At 54.8% G+C, this 13,920-nt stretch overlaps 1 protein-coding gene across 1 annotated transcript in view; it reads right to left on the bottom strand.

Annotated features, from left to right (window-relative positions):
- Window positions 1–13,920, bottom strand: part of PPFIA4 (PTPRF interacting protein alpha 4) — a 49,661-nt gene that overhangs the window by 10,395 nt on the left and 25,346 nt on the right. Inside the window, exons 15-24 of the mRNA XM_040636480.1 lie at window positions 13,342–13,550; window positions 11,433–11,673; window positions 10,958–10,993; window positions 10,608–10,741; window positions 10,148–10,314; window positions 7,985–8,078; window positions 7,389–7,470; window positions 6,606–6,806; window positions 5,848–5,910; window positions 3,064–3,239 (exon numbers count right to left, since the gene is read on the bottom strand). Of these exons, the coding sequence (XP_040492414.1) occupies window positions 3,064–3,239; window positions 5,848–5,910; window positions 6,606–6,806; window positions 7,389–7,470; window positions 7,985–8,078; window positions 10,148–10,314; window positions 10,608–10,741; window positions 10,958–10,993; window positions 11,433–11,673; window positions 13,342–13,550 (1,403 nt within the window). The remainder of the gene's footprint in view (window positions 1–3,063; window positions 3,240–5,847; window positions 5,911–6,605; window positions 6,807–7,388; window positions 7,471–7,984; window positions 8,079–10,147; window positions 10,315–10,607; window positions 10,742–10,957; window positions 10,994–11,432; window positions 11,674–13,341; window positions 13,551–13,920) is intronic.

Raw genomic sequence — 13,920 nt, 5'->3', positions numbered from 1 at the left:
GTTAGATAGATAGATGGATGAATGAATAGATGGATGGATAGATAGATAGATAGATTGATAGATAGATAGATAGATAGATAGATAGATAGATAGATAGATAGATAGTTCCTTGTCTGTCTCTCCCAGTTAGAATGTAAACTCCATGAGGGCAACTTTGCTTTGTTCACTGATACACCTCAAACCTCTAGAATAGTGCACGGCACATAGTAAACACCATAAATGCTTAATGAATGAAATGAAGTGGTTCATAGAAAGCACTAAAAGTACTTAAACAGTACCAGGTGCAGATTAAGCATTCAATAAATAATAACAAGCCAGGCCAAGAACCACAGAATCTGCAGGTTAGAGGGGACCCCATGGGCCACCAGTCCAAGCTCCCATCTCATGCAGGCGTCCCCTGTGTAACATCCTTCTGAGCAGTGTGAGCGCCTGTGCGCAGCCCCTCTGAGACAGGGAGCTCACTACCTCTCGAGACAGCTCATCCCACCTTTCATTAGAGCGTTCTTCCTTCACTTGAACGTTGCTTGTCATTCAGCCTCTCTGGGTTTTGTCATCTATCAAATGCAGGAATAGACATTCCCTCCCAACTCTATTATTGAGGCCATTGCCTTGTGAAATCAAATTATGCTGCCTGCTCCCTCCTTCTCTCCCCTCAGCTCTACCCAGGCAGCCCTGCTTCCTAGAACAATCCCTCACAGCTCACAGACACCACTTCTAGGAACTCTTTTCTGGCCCAAGGCAACGAGTCATTGCTCAAGCCACTGGTTTAAGCCTTGGTCCGCTGGAGGCGGCAGGACCACACACACCTCCTGACTGGAAAGGCCTCCTGTCTACTTTTGATCTCACTTGCTATCATATTCTGTCCAGTTCCTAGGTCTTTCAAAGCTGTTGCGTAGCATAGCAGAAATTTAAATCAGACAACCCGGGTCTGAACGGCAGCTGTGCCACTTCCCAGGCTGGCGGCCCTCAGCCCCTGGAGATGAGGCCAGCCCTCCCCTGCAGGGCTGCCATGAGCATCACAGGTGATCACGCATGGAAGGGCTCGCCCGAGCCCCTGGAGCACCCGGGCCTCCAGGCACGCAGCAATGGTACCACCATCAGGAGGACATTGCCAATCACTGTGTGTGCGGGTTCTCCTGTCAAACAGCTGGTTCTCTAGGAGAGCCGCTCGAGAGGACACGATGCCCCAAGGAAAAGAGCTTGGAGTTCGATGTCGAGAACGAAAGATATTGGCCCCATTCCATAACCACCCGGCTGAGTGACCTGGTGGCACTCGGTCTCTGTTGGGCTTGTTTTCCTCACTAAAAGGAGGGTTTTTAAATATCTTTTGCCATAAAAAATTATGATTTAAAAGAATTTTTAAAGACATAAGGGCATGCTTGTGAAATGTTATGTGGAATAAAAGCAGGTGTATATGTAGTTGGGGTAAGCAACAGGGAAATGCTTCAGAAACCCTGAGACACTCCAGGCTTCGAACTGAATCTGGAACTGAATCTGGTGCAGGCTGAGACTCTCCTCGGGCCTGAGCAGAGGGTCACCAGGAGGACCTCCAGAATGCGGGGTGGGGCCAGCTGACTGATTCCCCTTGCCAACCAGGCACATCCCAGCTTGGCAGGGGCGTAGCCCTTCCCTCCCCAGCCTATCAATCGCTGAGGAGGGGACAGGTGCAGCCAGGCCTGGCAGCCTCCAGGACAGAGACAAAAGATTCCCTTTCAGCCCTGGGAAGGGGTGGGGGATTGCCGAGGGAGGTCAGAGTAGGGAGTTCCAGCATCACAGGCTCTGCGCTGTGGTGGCAACAGGGCTGGACTCCGGTCAGGAGACGTGCACTGGGCTGCCATCCCTGATGCTCCTTCCTGTGCCTCAGTTTCCTCCCCCATAAAAATGGGGAAGCTAGCTAGATCCCTTCCAAATTGAACCTTCTGTGGTTTATGAGTCACAGAGACCAAGAGACGTCCGCAGAGCCCCAAGAGAACCTTGAAAAGCTACACATGCCCAGCCCCAACATTCGTCACACTATCCTCTCATTCTCCTGGGTCTGAACGCCAGCTGTGCCACTTTCCAGCTCAGTGGCACTCAAAATATGGGAGATGGGGTCATACATCTCCTGCAGGGCATCTCCTGCAGGGCGACCCGTGGACATTAAAGGTAAAAAAGACAAAGAACCTGGCTCAAACAGCAGCCTGTGTGATTTGAAGCTAGATGTTAAAAAGCCTCCCTAAGGACTGTTGACCCCTGGAATGTGACCACCCACCCTGCCCCCCAGCCCAAGTGCCTCCTGCAGTCAAGCAGATAACACAGTGAGTGAAGCTCCGGGATCTGGAGACTGTGCCCACCTGTCGTAGGAGGCGGACGCCACCAGCTCCAGCTGGCTGTCTCCATGCTGCAATGTGTCAACAGATCTTCCAAGTTTTTTAAGAGAAGCCAGACACCCAGAATTTTGTGTAAAATTTCCTAGTGTTTAAATACTGGCAACAAAATTCATAATCTTTAAAATACCGTGTCAGCCAAACAAAACACAATTGTGGGGCCAAATTCTGCCCACGGGCTGCCAGTTGGAGACCTCCGCGGCAGACACGTGGGAACAGAAGACCTTTTCAGCAAGGGGGAGGAGACACTTGGATGGCATCCTGTACCGAAGGGCGTGGGTTCAAAGCTGAGCGGCTCAGATCTGCGATGGAGGCAGGACAAGGGCCCAGAAAGACCTTTCCTCTCAACTTGGAAGGAATTAGACACCGAAACGGGACACTGGTTTCCGTTTAAGGCTTCCCAGGGTAAAGAGAGAAACTTCAGCAAGCCCAAAGGCAAAGACACGAAATGCAGACCTAGCAGGGAAATCTCCAAGAATGTGAAGCTAAGGAAGAATGACTTTCTGAGTCTTAAGGGCTGGAGGTGAGAGGGCCGAATCCTCCCCCAAAATGCAGGATGAGACGAGGCTCCGGCTTTCGCAAGGGGGAGACCCGTTAGCGCCCACAGGGGCCACACAAGCAGCCGGCGGCACCTGTATTGGTGCAGACGGAGCCCCAGGGCTGGGGGAGACCCGCGGCGCGCTCCAGCCTTGCTCACCGGTGGAAACTGTCCACCATCTTCAAGTGCACCCGCAGGTCCTTCTTGGTGAGGTGGTCCAGCATGCGAGCGTCCACCAGGCACTCCATGAAGTAGCTGCGGTACTGGGGGAGCCCCAGGCTGGGCAGCCATTCGTTCCCAATCCACTCGTGATTCATGTCCCCATAGGCCAGGGTCTGCGGGAACAAGGGAGAGCGGCCATAGGGGGGCAGGCAGGGCCAGCCGGCTGCAGCTGGCATATCCGGTGGAGAGAAACATCCCTCCATCCGCCGTGGCAGCTGAGTTTCACTAAGAAGCTGGGCGTGGTAGGAGGTGGGGGTTTTAAATGGCACTTTTTAAGATCTCAGAATGATATGGTTCCACTCACGGATCAATTATCTACACTAATGAACAGAAGCAACTATCCAGGCAGCAGATAATACGAAGTCCTTCCTGTCGACTCAGGAATGCATTTGTGGTGTTGTGTGGCCGACCTGCCTTCCTGGTTCTCCGCCGGCCTCAAGCCCACTGAGCCCAGGGGACAGGCCGAGTTACAGAGGACTGCAGAGTAGGGGGGAAAAAAACTCACTTGGGAAACTGGCCCCCCACATCTATCAGAGAGTTACAGACGGACTGAAGAAGTCAAAAGCCGCAGGTGACGGCCTGCACCTGAAGCTCTCAGCACTCTAAGCTCTGGCGTCCACTCCAGGAATTTACAGGGCCCTGTTTGCAGCTTTTTCTAGCACCCTACGCACACCCCCGGCCAAACCCCCTCACGCAGCCCCCCCCGCCGCACCCCGCTACTCACACCCCCCACCTGCACTTCCATACACACATACCCTTCGTCGCACCCCCCTACGTGGACTCCCCCCCCCTGCCTGACCCCCCTACACACAACCCTGGCTGCACTCCCCTACGTGCACTCCCCCACCTGCCCCCCCACACTTCCGGCCACCCCACTCCGCGTACCCCTGGCCATCCCCCCTACGCACCCCTCCCACCCCTCCACCCACTCTGTTGTCACCTCCTGCCAACAGCAGGGACTTCTCTGGCCACCTATCCTTAGAAACACTGTAGAAACAGCACCCCTCTGTCACTCTGGTTCCTTACCCTACTTCATTTTTTTTAGACTGAAGCACTGATTTTATCTTTTAAAACAAAATCATTATACATATTAAAATAAATGTGGCATAGGTTTGTTATTAAGCACGAAGAGGAAGTTAACGTCGATGGACACCAACCACGCCATCCCATGGCTGTGTCGGCCCCACGCTCGCCTTCCCCGTCCCATCCCCTGCTGCCCCTCCACAGGTAACCGTTATGCTGAGTGTGCTATCAGGCCCTTTCTGGAAAAGATGTTTTTACAGTTTTTAGAATCACCAATGTGTAGTCCTCTAAAAAATATATTATTAAGTTTTCTTGTTTTTGAGTTTTAGTATAAAATTTTATGAATCTTTTGGGCTTAGATTTTGCACTTAATATTTCTAAATTTCATCCATTTCCTCTGCTGAAGCTTTCACTGTGTAAAAATACTATGACTAATCTGTCTGGGACCTGGTTGGGTTTCCCTAGAAGAACCCACAGTGCGGCTCCACGGCACTTAGAGCCACATGACATAGCGGTCATGGATGTGTTTACGTGTTTACTGCCTGTCTCGCCCCTAGAATATAAGGGAGAGCGCTTAGTTTGTCCACTTCTGTATCCAGAGAGCCTAGAAAGGCCTGATACCTAGGAGCTGTGCAATAAATATTTGCCCACTAAGTGAATGAGTAAAAGGTCTTTGCCCAGCTCACCAGGGGTGACCCCTGAGAGGGATGGGGTGAGGAAGAGGATTCGTACCAATCTCAGTCTCATTATTACTGGGAAGAGAGGGGGGAGGTAGGTGTGCTGGGGGCACAGCCCTCTAGGGCTCCCCATCTGCCATCCTGAGAAACCAGAACAAGTAGCTAGAGGGGAATGAGGAGGAAGGGGGCTTCAATGGGAGGAGAAAACCCATCCAGGGCTTTTCATGGGAAGAGGAACATAAATAGACTGAGGAACATAAATAGAGGAACATAAATAGACAGGAAGTCCTGTTGGACAGAGAGCCCATTGGGAAAATACTGTCCCGAACTCCTGAGAGGTGGTTCTAGACAGAGCAGGGGGTCTTACCTGAGCCCAGCTGCCCTCCTCACTGTCCTAGCAGGAACGAGTGCAGCGTGTCAGGGGAAACAGGCAAAGTCAAGAAACCTGGAAGCACCCACCCCAGGCCCCATCAAGCAGAGGGAGCAGACACCCCAGTGGCTGGGAGGGTGACTAGGGAGAGCTTGTTGGGATGGTCAAGAGAGAACACAAGGCTGGTGCGTGTGTCTGTGTTTGCACTGAGGGGGGAGCACATGTGTGTGTGGCAAAAACACACTCCCACACCTCGCAGGCTTGGCTGGGAGCCCCCCAAGGGGCCAGGCTCTCCCATACCCTGGTCCGCCACCAAGCCTCAAGCACAAGGGCAAGGACTCCATGGCTTCAGGCCCAGAGCAGGGCAAAGTACTCCCCACTCCCAAGGCCAGCTCTTCTCCACTGCAGCACACCAGTGGCCTAGGGTGAGCTCGGGACCCCCTGAGACGGATCCCCCAGCACACACAGACTGTCCTCGTTCCCACTCCTTTCCCACCAACCCACCATCCTGAGAACAGAACCCAACACATCAGGGATACCAATCTCATATGAGACCGACTGCAACCCCCTCTGACTTCCCACCACCTTCCCCTCATCCTCATGGGGGTCATCAGTCCCAACCCCAGGCCCAAGACCCAGGGCCAGACTCACTGTTTTAGTGGGTGTTGCCAGAGTTTCCATCTCTTCATGGGTGACCCAGACATTCCCGGAAGACTGTAGGCACAGAGGAAACCTAGCTGGTCCTGCGTGTGGGTCCCCAAGATTCCCTTGAGGCTAAGAACCCCAAGGACAAGGACAAACATCCCTTCCCCCGAGTCCTCCCACAGGCCCAGCCCCGAGCCCTGCATACTGTGCTCTGAGCAGCTCCCCGTATCACTGTAGGCGCACTGCTCAGCACAGTGCCTGGCACCTAGAAATGCTCAACAAATGTTTCCTGAATGAGTATGAATGAATGGTGCAGATCTGGAACATGGGCTGATCCCCATCAAAGAGATGGATGGCAGTGAAAGATTTTACCCAGAGGGTCCATGGACTAGTCTACATTCTGATGGAGAGGTTGGAGGACGAGGACAGAAGTCACAAATGCCCTACTCCTTGCCTCGCAGAGTCTGGCAACAACAGAGAACCCCCAGAAGCCCTGTCCTTGGAAACTCTGCCCGGAGATCTGCCATTGTTGGCAGTGTAGGGATAGGGAGATGGGGCCCACTGGTGGTATGTGAAGGCAGGAAACGAGGCTTCTAGAGTCCTCCTGGAATCAATGTCAGCCCCTCCTGGAGAGCAGGTGGAGCCCTTTGAGGGACTGGAAGGGGCAGGAATCCACACTACCATCTTCCCAAAGACCAATGGAAAACTGCAAATACTATTCCAGGACTTCGGAAAATGTCGTGGGTGAGGGAGAGGGCACTCACAGTCCTGGAGGTGGGCGGGGCGGAGGGGCTGGTCAGCGACACCATCTCCTGGATGGCCAGCCGGAGCTTGAGCCGGTGCAGGGCGTTGCTGATGCCGATCTCACGCTGGATCTCTGTGTCCGACAGGGCCGACATGATGGCACCGCTCTTGACGTTGGCCCGGCAGGCTGCCACGTACCAGGCAGGCATCCCCACCCAGAGCTGCAGATACGGGCACAGGAGGTAAGTTCAGCCCCTTCCCCAAGATCTGGGCCTCGCCGCCAAGAGCTTGACAATATCAACGAGCAAGGGCCAGGCCTCATGCATGGTCTCAAAAGAGCAAACGCAGAGCAGAATTCAGAAATATAGAGATGACAACCACCAAATGCCTCGCTTTCCCATTTTACAGAAGGAAAATCTAAGGCCTGAGGATGTGAGGGGATTTTCCCAACATCACATGGGTGATTAGCTCCTGGGGATAGCCTACCGGGGGTGTCAAATTGCCTGTGAAAGCCTTATGGCTCGGTGATGCTTAGTTCCCCTCACCCAAACCAAGCTACCCGTGAGGCATCAGCGGTAAGTAACATCAGTTCTGCCCTCCACAGTAACTGGTACATGCATTTGCTGGGGAAGGGAGCGGGGCTAAATGCTAGGCATGCCACGCGTGTACTTGGCAGGAGAGAAACAGGCTGGGAAAGTTCCAGGGACACTACCCCTCTACCTACCCTCATCCCACCCTGCACTTCCCACCCTGCACATCCTTCCCACCAGTCCCCTGAGTAGACTGCCTTTGCCTAGGCTTACCTCCAGCCAGGAGACCACAGTAGGGCCATCCCACTGGGCAAAAGGCATTCCTTTTCTGCGGGCATCTTCAAGCAGCTGGTGTCTTATGGGAAGAGGAACAATAGACTCACTAGTCTCCTTTTCTCCCAACCCTGCTTACTCCTGGGACCACGGACTGTGCTAAGTGGGACTCCCACAACCCGACTCCCCACCACTGGACTGCCACCCCTACTCCGTGCCTGAAGCGGTATGATGCCAAGACATGGGGCAGGACTCCTCTTCATCCCCAGAGGGCAAGGGTCTCTGACTTTGTTTGCACATGGCCTGACCCATAGACATTTCAGTCTGCTCTGCCAGAGACCCATAGGTCCTGGGTCACCTTCTCACAGCCCCCCAGCCTCCTTCTCTCTTGGGTCATCTCAAGAACCACCTCTCAGTCCCTGCTGTGCCTAGGCAGACCAGGCCAACTCAGTTCAGAAAGGGCCCTGCTCCAGCTCTGGCTGCCTGAGCTCATTCCCATGGCACCTAGAAACGTGCAGTCCCACGGCAGGCCAAGGGAAGGACAGTGGACGAGGGGTTGGGTGGACCCCTGGCAGCGCCTGGCCTGTGGCTCTTACTTCTTCTTCAGCCGCCGGTCCTTCTCTGCCTGGGTCCCCAGCTTGGCAGGCACCATGGGCTCCTGCAGACCAAGCTCGGAGTCTGTTAGCAGAACTAGAAGGGAAGAGACAGCATGTGAGCCAGGCCCTCTCCTCCTCCCTTCGCCTGGACAAGGATTGGAGAGCAGGCCCACAGGAGGCTCCACAGTGTTTAACAACCCAGGAGGCCTGATGAGACCGTCCACTCTTCCTGGAACCTCGGCTCATTGTCCCTACATCCAGGCGGCCCCACAGCAGCATCAAACCGGTCACCCAGCCCAGAGAGTCTCCCCCGGGGAGCCTCAGCCCTGGAAGCATTTTCCAACCAGATGGACCGAGGTTGTCCTACCCATCCAGCAGCAGAGTCCTAGACAGAACATAGCTGTCCTCCAAACCAAGGTGCAAAGGAAACCTGGAGAGCCAGTTGTGAGTGGGCCCTGGGCCAGAGAGGGTTACCCTGACCCAGCTGGGGTGCAAAGATGGGCACACCGAGAGACATGGCCTCGGCCTCTTTCTCAGGGAGCACACGCACACGAACCACACGAGGAAACATTCCCAACCCGGTCGTCTTCTCTTAAGGGTCTCCTGAACGGACGCCACACCCCCATAGGAGTTCATGGCGGCGCCACATCTTAGAACTCATTAAGTTCCGGTCACTCGGCACCGTGCAGCTGGCAGTAGGTGTGGGCATTCCAGAAAACGAGGTGAGATGCTGTCTTGGGGTTAGGCGCCGCTGTGGTGCAGGAAGCGTAGAAAATCCTTCCCACAGAATACCTCTTCCACAGACCAGACCTTCTCAGCTCCCTCCCAGCCCCATCTGTGCCAGCTCCACCACTCCCTGCACCGCTGGGGGCTGGGGGCTGGGGGCAGGGGGCTGCTCCTCATTCCCCACCCAGGCGAGAGGTGCCTGCCTTCCCTCCTCCTCCTCACTTGGCTAGCTAGCTTCTGATTCACACCTTCTCCGAGGTGCAGAAGGTCTAATTATGCCTTTGGGGTCAAAGGTTCCTTTCTTCCCGTTGATCAGGCCCTCCCCCCTGCACCGGTTGTCAAGGCTCCCGCTGCCTGGGGAGAATTTCTCAAGGCCCTTCTGAGCTGACCCCAGCCTCGGGTCCACAGCCACCTCCTCCACGCCTCCCACCCTCTTTCTCCCCCACTCTGAATAGACTCACTGCATACAGAGCTCCTGCACCCAGAGCCTGCCTCTCCCAGATCCTCAGGCCCCTCACGCACAACTCTTCTTGGTTTGGCTATTTCTTACTTAGCCTTCCGGCTTCAGCCCAGCTGCTGCCTGGCAGAGGAAGCCACTGCTGGCATCCCTAACACTCCATGACTGAGTTCTGCGTTCCAGAAACACCTGAAGCATGTTGCTATCATTACTGTTCTGGAATCATCTCTATTTTTTTTTCCTTTCCCTGAGACACTGAGCTCCTTGAGGGAATGACCTATTGTTCCAACACCCAACACACACCTTGTATACAGTAGTTACTCAATAAATGTCTGTTGAACAAATGGCTGAATAGATGAGGGAAAGAGGAGGAAGGGAGGGGAGGAAGGAAAGGAAAGCAGGAATGGGGGAAGGAGGATGAACACGGCTGACATTTATTGCGTGCCCACCAGGTGCCAAGCACACACAGCAGTGGTAATGCTACTGCAGCCCAAGCATTTACATGAATATACTATCTATGAAGCCATCAATAGGCATTATGGTATGCTGCGTCCCGGAGGCCAGATGTGCTAGAAATAAGTTCTAATCAAGAACTGACTCTCCTCCAGAAAGAACCCAGAGATTCCTCCTGAAGGTCCGGAGCACAGTACCTCAGAAAAACCTCGAAACTGCAAGAAACCTCAGAGGGCCAACCTCTTGCTCGGTACAGGAGTCGCTTCCACAGGATTCTAAGTGAATCACCACCCACCTGCAGCCTGACGCTCCTCGTGGCGGGAGCCCGTGGCACCTGAGACAGCCCGTGGCACTGTGCCACAGCTTTAACCCAGAACCACTGCCTCTCCTCTCCGGAGCCAAAATCGGCCTGACTATGGCTTCCACCCACTGGCCCCTGGGAGGCAGGCGGGGAAGGCTGGATCCCAGGACTCCCTCCTGCTCTGGGCCCTCTACTTGCACCCATTCGCTAGGAAGTGGACAGACACCATGGCCCGTGGCTCCATCCCGGCTCAGCTGGATTAGCCGGCCCTTCTCCTTCTTCCCAAACAGGCGGCCGATGGACGACTTGATGCCCTTGCGCTTGGCGCCCTTGTGCAAGGAGTCCTGGCTGCTGTTGCTGCTGCTCGGGTTGCTGCCTTGATCCTCCAAAGCACTACGGGATGACAGCCGGCGGGGGTGGAATGAAAAGAAACATGCTTTCATTATAACAGGACACCTGGAAGTGAGACCTCAGGAAGAACTTACAGTAAGTGTCAGAGATGGGGGGAGGGGTATGATCAGAGCCGGTGACCAAAGGAGGCATGGGAATGTCCTTCCCTGACGGTGTTTCAGAGAAGTGACATGTTCAGACACCCAGACAGGTGAGACTCTGTCCCTCCAGAGGCGGGGGAGGGATGAGATGACGTTGGAGGTAGAGGGACTCAAGGTGGGGCCTGTGCCACTTACCTTTTGCCTTCTTCCTGGCTCAGGGCTGGATGGCCAAGCTTCTCTAGCCGCAGCGTCCTGGGTGAGGAAGGAGGAGAAGTCTCACATTTTATGGTGGCTTTATCCTCTCGGTTCTCTTCCCGAGACACTGGCGACTGAACAGACAGTGGAGCCGTCAGGGGATAGAGGGAGAGATCTGGGGCCTGCCTACCCAGCCCAGACGAGGCACAGGAGTTCGGAGAAATGCAGTGGGAAGCCTGGGGGTGTCTCTGAGCCCAGACTCCAACTCAAGGGCCCAGGGAAGAGAAGCCAAAAGGGAAGGGCCTGGGAGGATTCACCCGTTAGTACCTGGGTCATTGGGCAGCACTCACCAGCAGCTTCCTCCTATGCTTTCTTAAGTCACTGGGCTGGAAGAGAGAGTGAAGGGTGAGCTCAGAGTCACCCTCCAGATGCCCGAAAGTCAACCCCAAGGGGAGCCCGGTGGTCTTAGGAGAAGATAGGATTCAGTGCCTCACATTGGAGGCCTGGAGAGAATACCACAGCAGAAAAAATGCTGGCCTGGAAAAAGAAGTCAGGGCTACCTCTGGAAGACAGGGAGAGGTAGGGGCAGGAGGTGAGTTTCTTAAGCATGCCGTGCTTATTCAAGAGAGAGGGTTGAGGAAGACATGACAGGCCCTTGCCAATCCCAGAAGGGCTTGTTGGAGGCCTGACGTGCTGGGAAGAGGATGCCAGGCCCAGCTGAGGAAGAGTGAGCCCTCCCAAGCCTTCGCAGCAACCCTCAGCCAGCCCCCAAAGCGGAGCCCAGAGCTGACGAGGGCCGTTCATCAACTGCCCCAAGACTCTCACCAGGGTCATGACCCCCATTCGGTCCAGGTCCTGGGCAGCACTGCGGGAGGTAAGCTTAGGCGTGGAGCGGCCGCTGAGTGGAGGCGACGCACTGGCCAGGGACAGGGCCGTCAGAGAGGTGGGGATGGAACCGCGTTTGCGCAGCTGGGTCAGGTTGAGGGCCTCCATGCTGCCACTGGTCACACGAGTCTCGATCTCCTCAGCACGCAGCTCCGTGGACTCCTTCTCTTCCTGGATCATCCTGGGAGGGAGGCAAAACCAGACCTTATGTTGGCCCCAGCAAGGCCCAGCAGGAGGCGGGTGCCGGCACCACTCTCCCCACCCCGGGACCCCAGGCAGCAGGCAATGCCCAGGGGGACCCCGCACTGCTTCTGGCCTCGATGGGACGTGCAAGGCCTCGCGGACACAGCTCGGTCTTCCCACTGCAGCTCAGAAACATTTCTCTCTCTGTCTTGTTAGCTGATTTCATGTAACAGAACTCCCCAGCTCAGCAAAAGCAGTTGCTGGGAAAGGAGGCATTTAGTCAGTGGGAGACGAACCATCCTGGAAGGCAGAACTCTGGACCTACCACTGACTACGCGGGCCACCTGGAGTCAGACTCCCGGGCCTCGTTTTCCCCCTCTGCCCAAAGTCAAGAGGGGTCCAAATCAGCAGTCCCCAAACCCAGGTCCTTTAACTGACGTTGACCCCTGATGGAGTTTTCCCTGTTCCACAGAAAAATGAGAAAACCCATGATAATTCTGGGGGGCGGGGAGCTCAGAGAGGCACGTGTGTATGCACCCTCACACTCAGGCGCACACACGCATGTGCTGATGTGACAAGGCCAACTGTCCATTAGGAGCCGGACTTGTCTTTTCTCTGAGAATATGTCTTTCCAATGTGAGGGCTGTTAAAATGCCCTTTCTTTTCTAGAACAGTTATGATAGGAGACAGTAGTTACCTTTCATGTTTTCCTTTGCAGAATAAAAGTTGGCAGCCCTATGTTAATACCCTTCTCTCCTGTGTGTGTGGGGGGGTGCCTGGGTGGCACAGCGGTTGAGCGTCTGCCTTCGGCTCAGGGCATGATCCTGGCATTATGGGATCGAGCCCCACATCAGGCTCCTCTGCTATGAGCCTGCTTCTTCCTCTCCCACTCCCCCTGCTTGTGTTCCCTCTCTCGCTGGCTATCTCTATCTCTGTCAAATAAATAAATAAAATCTTTAAAAAAAAAAAAGAGAGAGAGAGAAATACGTTTCCTTTCTAACTGGTCTGTAAAATCCAAAAGTATGGGAACCATGGAACCAGATGCCCCCTATAGCCCTGCAAAGCTCTGATGTATTCTGGCTCAGGTTTTCCTTGCCGCTGGTCATAAACATTTGTAAACCTCCTACAAAGGCAGGGTAAAGTACAGGTCTTGATCGCTTTCCCTGCCATTGGTTTCTGCGTCATGCCTCATTAGGGATGGAAGGAATGCTACAATACATTGAGTGCAGACCTGAGTTTGAATCCTGACCCTGCCACTTACTGTGTGGCTTCGGGCAAATTCCTTAACCTCTCTGGTTTCTGTTCCTTTGTCTGGACAATGGAAATAATGCTGCCTCCCCCCACAGACTGCGGTAAGACTGACAGGAGCATTTACGAAGTTCTCCCCCTGAGTCAGGGGGAGCTCCGGTCTCCGCTGCAGGAGCTGCGGGAACACAGCCTCCCCAGTCCCAGGAGAGGAAATGAAGCCCGAGACATCAGGCTGAGGTCTCACCCCTCTCCGTCTGGTATGGAGCCAGATGCCCCGCACAGAATCCCTAGACTGAGCACTCAGAGGTGCCGCGAGAAAAGGCAAGCAGACACACGTGGAATTTGTCCTGTAGTGCCCGAACCTAAAGGGGCCCCTCTCCTTCAAGGCACCTCCCAGGCCCTCTGCCCCTGCCCGAACCTGATCTCCTCGTTGATGGCATCCAGCTGTTCCTGCAGCATCATGGCCAGAGTCTGGGCATCCGAGTGGCCGCTGGGGGAGACAACATCCACAGAGCCCACCAGACCCCCTGGCTCATCCTCATCCACGTCAGAGATCTCGGGGTCACTGTCAAAGGCAGGGGCGGCTGTGGGGGCCAGCACCCCAGGCAGTGGAGAGGGCTCCCAGTCCTTAGCAAAGGAGGGGAGAAGAGCAGTAGTAAGACACACCAGGCAGCCGAGGAGCGGGACCCTCCCCACCAATCCCAGCAGCACTGGCAGCTCGTGGCGGTGCCAGACGTTAGAAGCGCAAGATGTCAGGCCCCATTCCAGACCTAATGATTCCAAATCTGCATTTTAACCAGTTTCCCAGGTGATTTATTAGCCCATTAGAGTCTAAGAAATGCTGCCCCAGTTCAAGGAGCCAGGGAGCAGAGTGGCTAGGAACAGATTCCGGAGAGAGACTGCCTTGCTTTGAAACCTGATTGTTAGCTGTGCAACGGTAGTAAAGTTGTTTAACCTCGCTGTGCCTCAGTTTCTTCATCTGTAAAACGGGGATGGT

The sequence above is a fragment of the Ursus maritimus genome, unplaced genomic scaffold, assembly GCF_017311325.1.
Source record: "Ursus maritimus isolate PB19 unplaced genomic scaffold, ASM1731132v1 scaffold_2, whole genome shotgun sequence".
Classification (NCBI taxonomy): domain Eukaryota; kingdom Metazoa; phylum Chordata; class Mammalia; order Carnivora; family Ursidae; genus Ursus; species Ursus maritimus.
Note: the sequence above shows the minus strand (reverse complement) of the source record. Positions and strands in the feature narration are given on the sequence as shown.